We start from the raw sequence: 12,638 nt of genomic DNA on the forward strand, positions 1-12,638 counted from the left end.
CCAACAAAGGTGGTGCATACACCAATTTTCAAATCCAATTGACCGCGAATACAGATTTAGTAACGTGTTACTCCATAACAGGACGAGAGAGGAGACTCATTGTGCTGTCTGCTCTAAGGCTTCTTCTTCTTCACTCAACACATACCTCACAACACAATCACGAGAGTGGAGTGAACGAAAGAAAAAGAACTCACTACCTGTTCATCATCAAAGAAGAACATCCACACGCATTTCATTTCGCAAATATCCAATGAACGGTAGTAACCAGAACAACAACAAGAAGATGAATTTGTCCAACGACATCTCAAAGAACAACAACAATAACCACACCATTTCAAGGCATCCACAACAACCACAACACCCTCGCGAGAACGAGCAACAACAACAACAGCAAGAACACTACGCATGTTCCTGCTCAATTTCTCTCCCAATAATGAACTCCCATCAACCTCAGGTCCATGATTGGCAAAGAACACTCACGTTGTCGGAATTAGAGGAACCAATAATGACCAGACGCGTTCAAACAGACAGATTGAACAATCACTCATTATTGTTAACAAATAAGTGTAGTGCTACTCGTCATGATGAAATCCCTTCTGGAAACCCTTTGCATCAATTCTCTCTTCCAAACCTTAAAACAAGCCAATACTCCTCTCAAACAAGTCTCCGTAATATGCAGCACATGCATGCAGCAGCAGATCAGTCATCAATTTCATCATCATTAGGAGAAAGAGAACCAATCCCAAATAATACTCTTGAATCAGAAATAGATCCATCCTCATCATCCATACAACACTTTCATCAAGAAGAAATGTTCCCACAATCACACCATTCCTCAACGACACAATTATTTCAACAACAAGAGACTTTGCTTCAGATGTATCGGGATTTAGGTTTGCTTATGAGTGATGAAGTCTCTCCTCCTACTAGTTCGTCCTCCCATCTAATACAACCACCACCACATGAACAACAGCCATCGGCCCTTCTCAGCTATTTTGGAGTTGACCATGAGATGCGACCAACATTGGAACAACCAAACTCGGATATTGTTTTTCTCAACAACAATGTTGGTGGTGGTGAGGATGACAACAGTCGTCACCTTCTCAACACTTCATTTCCGACATCCCTACTGAAGGGTTCTTCTTCTTCTAATACTTATTACAAAATGGATGACCCGACAACATGCATGGACTCATCTTTGAGCCTCATCAGCATGTTCAGCAAGTCGACATCGCAAAAAGGCGATGAAAAGTCCAACTTTGAAAAATCAGCAGACGACCATTGTCACTCCACTAGTACCACTTTAACGAACGCCCCAATCTCGACCAGTCATCAACCAACATCTCTTTCTTCTTTTGATGAATCGTCAGACGCAAATTTAAAGAGTTTTGCCCGTCCCTCTCAGTTGCAGTCATCATCTTCAAGTCCTTCCATCACTTCCAACACCACTGCCACTACCAACAACAGCAGCAACCATGAAGAAGCCTTGAGCCTTCTTGCATCTGCGGACACTGTTGAAGGGTTCTCCCATCAACCATTATTATTATATGCAGAGAAAAGAAAACACCAACGAAGCTCTTCATCTCCCATTGCATCCTCATCTTCTTCTTCTTCGCCTCAATCAAGTCCCCATTCGAGCCTTCTCATTTCTTCAAATTCTTACCCTCAAATAATAACTTCTCAGTATCGAAAAACTCGAAAACCTTCTCCTCTTCTTCTGTCCAATCAGAAACAACAACAGCAGGAGCAAGACCAAAACAACGAGATGATGTTCATGAATAATAACATGGTGATCACAATGAACAACAGCAATAACAGCATCATGAACCCTCAAACTACATTGGGTGGCAACACCAGCATGCTCTTTCCCACTCCTCAAGGACTTGTAAATATTAGCAACAACAACCACATGAATAATGTGGTCACCATGAATCAAAGTAATTGCAATAATTCCACCAATATGATGATTGATCCAATGACACTAGCTTCTGCCTTGTTATCAGGTCAGATTAATCTTTCTTCTCTCAATGAAGAACAGTTAAATACTCTCAGGTTATTGATCAGCGATCAACAACCACAACAACAGCTGTCAAGTCAAGCTCAGCAGCAGCAACAAGAAGGGAACTCTAAGAATGCTCCAAACATGTTATTTATGAATCAAAACACTCCGGAGCTTGTCACAACATCCGCAGAAGTCGATTCGCATGCACATGCAAGAAGACACAGCGTGGCCAGTCAAATGTCTCTCGATTCGGTCTACTCTTCGAGCTTGGACAATCAGAAAATATTGGGATCAACCTTAAAAGTTTCCTCGCGACATCCAAATATCAACTTTTTCCAGGATTCACCAGCATCGATACCACCTCCTCAAAACACACCACCACTTCAAAACACCAGTAATTCTTTTGACCCTGCAAGCAACATACCATCCAATGCAAATGAAATTTATTCATTAATTGACAATGCACTCTCTGGATGTACTTCTTCCCTTGGGCTGAAGCTAGTGAGTGCTACTGATATCTTACAAGACCATCCTGTAAATATGAACAGTTCTTCTCCCGTCATGCCAACATGTTCAAGTGGAAGATCAAGAACACTTTCTTCTCCTGCCATGTATTCTCCAAATCTGTCACCCAATTCTTCTGCCATGTCAACCTCGTCATCTCAATTCTTGCAAGTTGCAAGCAATGATAGTACGAGCCAAATATCTCCAGTTTCTCCTCAACAACCAGAGCCATTTAATTTTTCCTCCTTCAGGGAACAATATCAGCAACAATTTACTTTTTGCAAGTCAGAATCTTCAATCACTGCTCTAAAAGGTAACACTGGAAAGCAATATCACCAGCGTCATTATTCAACACCTGCAATCACCATAACAGAAACAAAACCACGAAGTAGAAAAAAGAGCATTGCAAAATCATCTCCTGCAAGCCCGATGATCCACATTCCTTCAATTCAAGTTCAGGGAGTTGAAACACCTGCCACCTCAGTTTCCACCGTGACGGCAGCCATTCCCAAAAGAACGAGACGAAATTCCCTATCATCCATTGAAAAAGATAATTCCTCAGTGAGTTCGCCATTAACAAAACAGAACAAAATGCAAAACACTTTAAGCAAAACAATAGTTTTCAATAATTATTATGATGAGATCCAGTTTAAAAAGAAACATGGTCCCAATTGCACCTTCTATAAATTTACTGAGTACAAATAAGAATGAAGCAATAAAAGAACTCGTCACACAAATTATCAGAGCCTCTACTTCTATCAAATCTTTATCACACGAATTTTATTCATAGTTTGAGATTTTGTTTTTTAGTTGTTGCAGCAGTGAGTAAGGACAAGCTAGATGTGACTCCAAGAGAAGTTTGCTTAACTCTGCGTTTGCCTCCTTGAAACTCCGATCAATTATGCATTCTCTGACGTTAGCCAATGATGAAAAGTTTTCGAGCTGCTTTGTGGTAGACAGTTGAGACAAGCATTCCAATAAATAGACACCTTCGAGATGCTCATTAATACCAATAAAATCCACAAAGTAGCAAGTAAAGATGTTTTTCACCTTTTCGAAAACCTTTTCTGTCATTATTATTATGGACTTGGCCGAGATGTGATGCTCATCTAAAATACTTTTTAACAATGTGACTTCTGGACCAAAAACACAAAAGCTCAAACGATTATTGGAACCAATATTTCCCACTGACATGGTTCCGTAATTCATTACAATGGTCACAGAAAAGTTTGTAGAGAACGTTTGGTTATACTTCTCCAGCTCCAAAACAATCTGTAAAGCCGATTGACACATTTGAGTTGCTGTAGCCTCTGGTGTATGTTCTTCTGATAAATTAAAAACAGCAGTGACACTTCCTCCCACAAACTTATCTACAACACCTCCATTGACATGTATTGCATTGGATGTAAGGTTGTAATATTTAGTCATTATTCCTGCAATTCGGTTAGTGTCGACAATATTGAGTTCATAAAAATCCTGAATTTCAACACGTAAAACGCCTAATTCTCTTTTGGAAAAACCAAGGTCAAGCTGAGCACATTCTCGTTTCATTGTATCTGGGATATATTTGCAAAATATTTCAAGACCACTGTTCATTATAGATAGATTTTGGTGCATTAGTCTAATGTCATAAAATAATGTACTTTCTTGTAGAAAATCAATTGCGTTTAAAAGAGTTTGCTTCCATTTCGATGGGTGGTTGTTTGTCTTGCTTGGGAAAGGTCCAAATTGAGAGATTTGTTGAACGGAGGCTGCCAGTCGATTTAAAGAACAACTAATTCTAACGATAATAAGGGAGAGAAGTATCATTTCCAAACCCAACAACCCCACAAATAGTGCAAGGTAGGATTCGCTACCTCTAACTGCCTCTTCAAAAAACGAAGTTTGCTTGACACCAACTACAATAAACCATTGAAGATTATAGCTGTCACAAAAGGGCATAATTTCCACCTCCAGTGTATCTGAAAAGGTCGTTCCATTGACAGTAGTGCCCGCAGGAATAATGAAAAATACTGTGTTCGACGTGGTGACAGTAACATCAGTCATACTGGCGGGCAATTGAATGGCCGAACATTTTGCTGCAATTAACACCTCAATGAGTTGTTTTTGCACAATGATATTGTACATGGCATTCACTCTTGTCGATCCTCCTTGTTGGCCCAAAATTGCGTTTTTTGCATCCATAATGAAGCTGTTATCCAAAATATTGCTACTGTAACTCGAGAGAATATCCCAACCGGACCTTGTTGAGTTCAGCAGTTTTGAAATGGTAAGCTCAATCGAGAACTGAATACTTAAAACTCCAAATAAATATTCTGGAGTTTTGTATTGTGGATTGGTGTTTGGATCCACGCTTGGGATTGAAATTAATTTGGGTGATAATTCAGATTGTATCAAATAACGGTTACTTGTATCATTTAGATAGGAAAGGGAGTAATTGCTAAAGAGAGGAATGCTGAGTGACACGACTGAAGCTCCAACATAATTAATCCAAGATTCAGTCCATAAAATATCTGTCGCAGAATTGTTGCCTTTGTTAAAAGGAGCGTAGTAAACTCTTGATTTAGGAAAGTATTTAACCCCTTTGGATTTAAAGAAGGGGGTAAACGTGCTATGAAGATACTCTGAGAGAGTGTAAGAATTATTACTTGGTGCATGTATCATTTCTTCCTTACTAATTTTAAAATAGCAAAAAGAAGTCTCTAAGGGATCGTACACTCGTAATGCTAACCCTTTCACTGTTTGATTATATTCACGTGCTAAATATCGATCGTCAAAGCGGGCATATCTATACGCATTAGCTCCTACGTTTTTAGCGTAAAGAGAGTCAACCGTATCAATGACCTTTAACAGAGATATTTCGTCGTTTAGGTTAATTCGATAAACAAGTCTCATCATGTGAGAGATGAATGTGTTAATGTTGTCCACAAATTGATGTATTTCTCTGTCAATAAAAACTTGCATTTGAAATCTTTGAAAGTCTTGAATATGAGAAAGGACATGTTCTCCACTCGAGTAAAGCAACACAAAAGAGGAAGCAATACCAAGAAAAACTTGGAAAATAAATAATACAATTAGCACATTGGTCACTGTAATGAATTTGGCAAAGAAGGAAGCACAGCGGGATAATTGTTTTCGTGCAGCGGTTGTTGAATACTTTCTTCGGTCGCTGCTTTCAGAACACCTCACTTCTCTCTCCTGTTTCGCATTGAGTCTATTGAAACTTTCCGAGTTTTTGAGGGAGGAGGGAGTTTGAGTTTTTGGAGATGCATCGATGGTAGTTTCTTGATGACGAGGGTAATTGTCGAAAGTGGTCTGAAGTGAAGGAAAGGTCTGTACATGTTGAGTATGAGATCGGTGAGAGGAGGAGGGAGAAGACACAACGATCGGATCGTTTCTTGGTTGTTGAGAGATTTCAGAAAGATTAGCATCTGATGTTGAGAGGGTCAACAAATTTCCATGTGGATGATGATCGTTGGAGGGCTGGACGAATGGGGAGAATTCATTTTGAAAGTAATAGAAACTACTGGCTTCTTCCCATGGTGGGGATGTATGTAGGATGGCGTTGGTGAGGGAATTCTCTCGACCACTGTTGTTGCTGCTGTTCGTATTAATACTTTCCTTACTACTTAATGAATAAGAAGAGTATTTCTCATCATGAGTGGTGGTGGTGGTGTTATGAAATGGATGGAGCGTTTGTTGATTGGTTATCGTCGGAACGTCTTGATGATAAAGAGAAGATGATAAAGGCTTCGTGGTTGTTGTTGTTGTTGTTGTTGTAGAATGACCTTGACTATGGGAATCTACAACGCGAGGATGGCGACTCATAATGATGGAATGGTGATGTTGATTCCAGGAATCAATGTTGAGGAGGTTTTACCTTTTTGATGGCTCACTACTAGTACGATATTACAAAATGTTCATGAATGATATTCCTACAACAACAATGAAGGTATATATATACCTATAGATCACAAAGAATTATGTTGGGTTCGGGTTGATGAATGCAATGGCGAATGAGCGATGGAAGAATCAAGAGAACACACACGCACACTCCTTGATCCTTTATAAAGAAGCTCGAGGAGGATTGTTGTTGAGGTTGGTCGATGGGTGTGTTTTTGAGGGCGCCCTTCTTTGCTGCGGCGTTCGAAAATATTTTTTGAAATGCTTTGAATTTGGATTCAAAAGGAATTGTCACTCGCCAAAGAAACAAACACGCTCAAAAAGTGATTTCTTATCTCTTGTGCGACCATGAATGACAAGGTGTTGAGAACAACCGAAGGAAAAATTATGACACGCCTCAAAACAAAGTTCCCTTCTTCTTCTTTAGCAATCCAACGAGTAAAATCGAGTTTATTCTACTACACGCGCGTAGAGTACACAACCTGAACTGTAGCGTCAATCTGCCAACTCAAAACTTCATGACGGTCGCTTCAATCCTCAAACTGCATCAAGTTTCAAGAAAATTTCAATGACGGTCGCCGGAAAAAATTGACAGTACTACTGTTCAGGTGATTGTGCTTTAAAAAAAAGATCAAGAGCATGAACCCAAATCATCAATTTTTGCATCTCATTCACTCCTCTTCTTTCCACCGCCTTTAACCACATTCATTGGTCCAAATTCGAACCTTCAGGTAGATCAGAACAGATTGGTGGAAAGCAGATACACGGAACGAACCAACAACAAAAAATGAGTTCCGTTCGTTCCGTGTATCTGCTTTCCACCAATCCTCTCAAACTGCCCGAATATAGTCGTAATTTTGATCGTTACGGAGTGAGAGTGGTGTTGCTTGATCCGAAGGAATACTCGGATGATGAGAGAAAATTGGAATTTTTGCAACAACATGCTCCACAGGCTATTTGTTTCATTGCGGATCAGATGGATTTGTGGAAGAGAGGACAGAGTGGAGAGAGAGCTAAATTGGAACATTTGGAGTTGGTTGAGAGTTGTACTGAACTCACTGTTTGGCAACTCAATAAGGAGAAGGATGCGATTGTGAAGAAGATTTACAAGAATACTCAATTGGGTTTTATTGATCTATCGAGAAAAAAGCCTAACCTGTTGAGAAACAGTGTGTTTGGATGGGATGATGTCTTTATCAATATTTCGACAGGTTTGAGTAATTTGGAACAGATCGAGAGCTCGGGATCAAAGATTTCTTCGAGAGATATGGCCATTTCAGAGTTTATTCGTGATCGGTAGGTGTGTCATGTTGTATGTGTGTGGTGTTCACAATTTTTGAGACAATTCTTTTTGTCATCCAATTGATTGAATGTTATTTCCACCTATCAATACAGATTTTACTACTCCAAGAGAAGAGATCTTCAGTTTACTCCTCAACACGCAGAAAAAACCATTGACTTTAAAAAGAGTGTTCTCCACTACTTTGAAACACACAATCTCTACAATAATGAAAGCACTGCCAAGTACAAGATTACCAATATTTGGAAGACAGTAGCCAATGAAGGTATTGTTCTCAAGTCTGCCATCAACAGAAGACAATACAATTACTTTTCCACATTGTTAAATCCTGCTTTACCTCTCGTCAGCAAGAAAGATCCAATTCATGAGACAACCTTCCAAGTTCATGACTGTGGCCATTTTCTCATTCTAGAATTGGTATATACTGGATATGAAAGAACTGAACTCCACAAGTTAGTGTATATTACATTCAGAATGATCAGTGAAGCTGTGACCATGATGATGGCAGATATATTATTCATTCATGCTTTGAAGAAGCAAGGAATTGAATATGACTTTGATTCTCGAAAAATTTATCCTCTCTATTCTTCCTCTAATCTTGACTTTGACAGGGATGGAATTGTACCCACACTTGAAAAATTGGTACGAGCCAATGTGGACTATGCTCTCAAAGGAGACGATACCAAGTTTAAAAGTATTGCCTCAGAATCTGCCTTAAAGACATTCAAGGATAAATTTGGACCATTCTTTGTGGAAGACTACAAGTGGAATACCAACAACTATCTCAACATGGAAACTCGAAAAGAAGAAATTCGTAAATGGTGGGACAGCGTTGAGCATGTGAGAGGTTACATTCCAGACATTAGATTCCTCACCATTGACGAATTCATTTCTCGTATGGAAAAGTATCACACCAAAGATTTATCCATGTTAGACAATGAGTGTATTGTTGATTTGGTGTTTGAAACTGTGTGGAATGAAATTGTTAAACCTGTTTTTGAAAAAGATGATGTTCCACTTTTGCCAGAATGTACAAGAAATTACAACGCATTTGTGAGATACATGATGGGACAAATGGCTATCTTTTCAGCCTTCAATATTCCAGAGAAAACCATTTATCAAGATGGACTACTTAAATTCTTGAAGGAAAAATCCAAAACCAAATCCATCACCATTAACGAAGTCGAGAATGCAGTCTCTTTCTATTCTGCATTTGTAGATTTATTGGCACAAAAGAATTTAATTACATATGATGATGCCTTTACTTACAAGGAAATTTATCCAATGGTAAGTTGAAAACCATGTTGTCCTGTTTTATCATGTTGATAATAATGACATTTCCAAATCTACACGATTGTTTTTTTAATGCATGTGACCATAGTTTGAACCATGTTATGTATTCTATGATGAGAACAAGAGCTATTATGACAGCATTGCCAATATTTACAAGAAACAATTTCATATTCCACATAGAATTATTATTTTAGGAAAACCTGGAAGTGGTAAAGGAACCCAGTCTCAAATGATTGCAGAGAAATATGGATTGATTCACATCTCTACTGGAGATTTGGTAAGAGCTGAAGTCAAAGCACAAACTGAATTGGGAAAGAAATGTGATGCAATTATGAACACTGGAAAATTGTTGCCTGATGAACTAATTAATCCAATTTTCCTGAAGAGAATTTTACAAAAAGATTGCAGAGAAAAGGGCTGGATTTTGGACGGATATCCTCGAACTGATTCCAATTTGCAATTTGTGAGGGATAATCGACTGGCTGTCACATGTGTACTCTGCATAGATATAAATGATGAACTTGCCATTGAAAGACAATGTGGACGTCTTGTGGATCCACAGAGTGGGCAAATTTATCATGCTTCCCTTCTTCCACCTCCAGAAGATGTTAAGGAGAGACTGACCAAACGAGCCACCGATAATGAAGAAAAGGCCAAAATTCGAGTGAAGGTTTATCATGAAGAAATGGACAAGAGTAACAAGTGGTTCCCAGAAGAAATTACTTTCCACATTGACGGTTCATTGCCTCCCGAAGAGGTTTTCAAACAAATTCAAACGATTCTCAAGTAATTATTTTGTGGGATTCTCCTGTGTCACTGCCACCAGACATTTTGAAAAATGTAATGGCCAATACAAATGTATTACAATATTTATTATATTAAACTATGTGATTTGAATTTAAAACTTTTTAACTATTCAAATACAAGAATTCATTGTTGAATTAATGGACAGCCAGCTTTTCCCCATTATCATCCATCTTTCTATAGAAAGATGGCTCCTTAATGATTTCTGGGAATCGTTTATGGGCGAGTTCAGCCATCATGGAGCATACTTCTTGAACTTCAGTCTCGTTTCCTTTTGAGCACATTCTTCCAATCAACAACTTGTGTAAATCCTTAATATTGATGGTAAATGTCAATGCATTACATTTACAAGCCAAATTTTGCATATTAAAGAATTCAGTACTCAACATTTCTGGATTGGTGTTTTTCTTGTCCCAAAATTCCTTATTCTTCTCACGAAGCTGCAAAAACTCACGAATCATTTCCTTCTGACGTGGAGCTGATTCACCCTGAACCCTAAACAAACACTCAGACATGGCCAACGTTGCAGAAGAAGTCAAGCGAGCGACAGAGGCCTCCCGATGTGCCACCAACTCCTGACAGGTCTCAACAGTGCAACCGGCAATTAAAAATGTCACTGTTGTTCCTGCATAGATACTCAGATGTTTCGCTTCATTGATCATTCGATGATGAAAATTGGCGCTCTCTTCACTGCTTGTAGGTTGATCTTTAAAGCTCAAATAGGTGAGTCGACCTTTGAATTCGGCACTTTGTAAATAATCCTCTCCGTGGTTACAATGCATGGCCTGATAGAGATCAAGGGCTTCGGGTGTCGATTGTGAAACTTCTGTGATGATTACTCCTGGTTTCAACACGAATAATTCCTCTTCCACAATACCACCCGATTTTTCAATGATGGTCATGAGACGTTTCTTGAATTGAGACATTTTTTGAATCTGATTTTTGAATCTGGTTTGTGAACTTGTGTTAATAAGAAACTTTTTGTGAGTAGTTTTAATAGAATAATTTCATAGAATTTGTACAAAGGAAACATGTTTGTGATGATCACATGGTTTCAGTTTGATCATTGTTTTTCTTAATAATAAATATCACGCACTCCTTGAGCAATGTTTTCGAGATTCTTTTTGAGACTCTTTCGTTTGGCTTCAGAAGGAATATTCTTTTGTTCTTCCTCAATTCTTCTCCATCCAATCTTTTGTGTCTCTTCATCTGCATAATCGTGCAGATATTCTGCAAGTGTCATGATACTATTAGGATGACACATATTTTGAATGTCACCCTTCTTTGCAATTTTCATGAATTTTTCACCTGTTCTGTTCATGCGATAACAGGCAGTGCAAAAGCTTGGCATGTAGCCAGTTTCTAATAATTCTCGAATGACTTCATTGGTTGGTCGGTGATCACCCAACGAAAACTGGCCCATGGAGTAATCGTCACGTTCTTCTTCTTTCTTTTCGTATCCTCCAACAGCAGTGTTAGATCCAGCAGACATTTGTGAAATACCAATTCTCAGTAAATCTCTTCTAATTTCTGGAGTCTCTCTTGTAGACAAGATCATACCAGTATAAGGAACAGCACATCTCAAGACAGCCACCAATTTTTTAAATTGATCATCATTGACAAGATTTGGAACCTTAACACTCACTTCTGAACCAGAGGCTGGTCTCAATCTTGGAACAGAAATAGTGTGTGGACCAGCATTCCAAACGTCACTCAAATGATTTGCATGTTGCAACATGGCCAACACCTCAAATCGATAATCATACAAACCAAATAAGGCACCAATACCGACATCATCCAAACCTGTCACAAATGCCTTATCCATGGTTTGCAAACGATCATAGTACTGTCCCTTCGTTCCAAATGGATGCATTTCCTTATGAGTTTGACGATGATAAGTCTCTTGGAAGAGAATATAAGTTCCAACCTTATTAGTGGCCTTGAGTCTTCTAAAATCAGAAACACTCAACTGTGGAATTTCCACGTTGATTCTTCTAATGTCACCATGAGGTTCAGTCTTGACATCGGCTGCAATTTGTAGTTGCCGTAAGAAATCCTCAAAAGTGTATTTTGGACTTTCACCACACAACATGAGAATTCTTTTGTGTCCTTGTTTTTCCAAAGCCTCCACCTCTCGAACCACTTGTTCATCCGTGAGTGACGAACGAGGCATTTCCTTATTTGATCCTCTATATCCACAATACAAGCAACTACCTACACAATAGTTGCTAGTGTAGAGAGGAGCAAACAAAACAATTCGATTTCCATAAATCAACTCCTTGATGAAGAGTGCAGTTGTATACAAACTATTCAGAATATCTGTTTCAGTCTCTGGAATGTTTAACAATGTGGCCGTATCTTCGAGAGATAATCCTTGAACATACTCATCTTTTGGAATACTTTCACAAGTGTCAGAAGCATCACCATTTGCTCCATTCTTGTGTTTGTTTCGGAGGAGAGGCGATTTAAGGAGAGCTTGATCTCGGGCTCGTTTCAAAATTCCTCTCACGTGCTCATGATCGAGTGCTTTTTCTTTGGTTTCTTCCATCATTTGATGAATCAATGCCTCATCAATAATCTTTGTGGGATCCGGAAGTTGTTTCAGAGTTTCGGGTTCCTTCTCGACAGACCAGCGGGCCATCATGGAAATGGACAATGAAAAATTACGACGAATGGCTTGTGTTGCTGGGGTCGGAGTGTGTGTGGATGCTGAAGTTGCTTGCTTGAACGAGCTTTTTGGACAAAAGCCAAATAATCCTTTCGATAATAGTGCTTGCTGGAGAAGTGTTGTTGCTCCATTCCTTCTTGTTATGCTCTTCATGTTTGGATTAA

General features: G+C 38.9%; 5 protein-coding genes across 5 annotated transcripts; 2 read left to right on the top strand and 3 right to left on the bottom strand.

The window, feature by feature from the left end:
* Nucleotides 1-505: 505 nt before the first annotated feature.
* Nucleotides 506-3,211, top strand: FDP41_010478 (uncharacterized protein; the record flags this gene model as incomplete). Its single annotated transcript, XM_044700780.1, has 1 exon — nt 506-3,211. One exon carries the CDS (start codon nt 506-508, stop codon nt 3,209-3,211), a length of 2,706 nt encoding a protein of 901 aa, XP_044568126.1.
* Nucleotides 3,212-3,286: 75 nt separating this feature from the next.
* Nucleotides 3,287-6,334, bottom strand: FDP41_010479 (uncharacterized protein; the record flags this gene model as incomplete). The annotated part of the gene is made up of 1 exon (XM_044700781.1): nt 3,287-6,334. The coding sequence occupies one exon, from the start codon at nt 6,332-6,334 to the stop codon at nt 3,287-3,289; it is 3,048 nt and encodes a 1,015-aa protein (XP_044568127.1).
* An 862-nt stretch (nt 6,335-7,196) lies between these two features.
* Nucleotides 7,197-9,792, top strand: FDP41_010480 (uncharacterized protein; the record flags this gene model as incomplete). The annotated part of the gene is made up of 3 exons (XM_044700783.1): nt 7,197-7,705; nt 7,805-8,996; nt 9,091-9,792. The coding sequence occupies 3 exons, from the start codon at nt 7,197-7,199 to the stop codon at nt 9,790-9,792; spliced, it is 2,403 nt and encodes an 800-aa protein (XP_044568128.1).
* A 151-nt stretch (nt 9,793-9,943) lies between these two features.
* On the bottom strand, nt 9,944-10,732 carry FDP41_010481 (uncharacterized protein; the record flags this gene model as incomplete). The annotated part of the gene is made up of 1 exon (XM_044700784.1): nt 9,944-10,732. One exon carries the CDS (start codon nt 10,730-10,732, stop codon nt 9,944-9,946), a length of 789 nt encoding a protein of 262 aa, XP_044568129.1.
* A 149-nt stretch (nt 10,733-10,881) lies between these two features.
* FDP41_010482 (uncharacterized protein) lies at nt 10,882-12,450 on the bottom strand (the record flags this gene model as incomplete). The annotated part of the gene is made up of 1 exon (XM_044700785.1): nt 10,882-12,450. The coding sequence occupies one exon, from the start codon at nt 12,448-12,450 to the stop codon at nt 10,882-10,884; it is 1,569 nt and encodes a 522-aa protein (XP_044568130.1).
* Between the last annotated feature and the right edge of the window lie 188 nt (nt 12,451-12,638).

The sequence above is a fragment of the Naegleria fowleri genome, assembly GCF_008403515.1.
Source record: "Naegleria fowleri strain ATCC 30894 chromosome Unknown tig6, whole genome shotgun sequence".
Taxonomy (NCBI): domain Eukaryota; phylum Heterolobosea; class Eutetramitea; order Acrasida; family Naegleriidae; genus Naegleria; species Naegleria fowleri.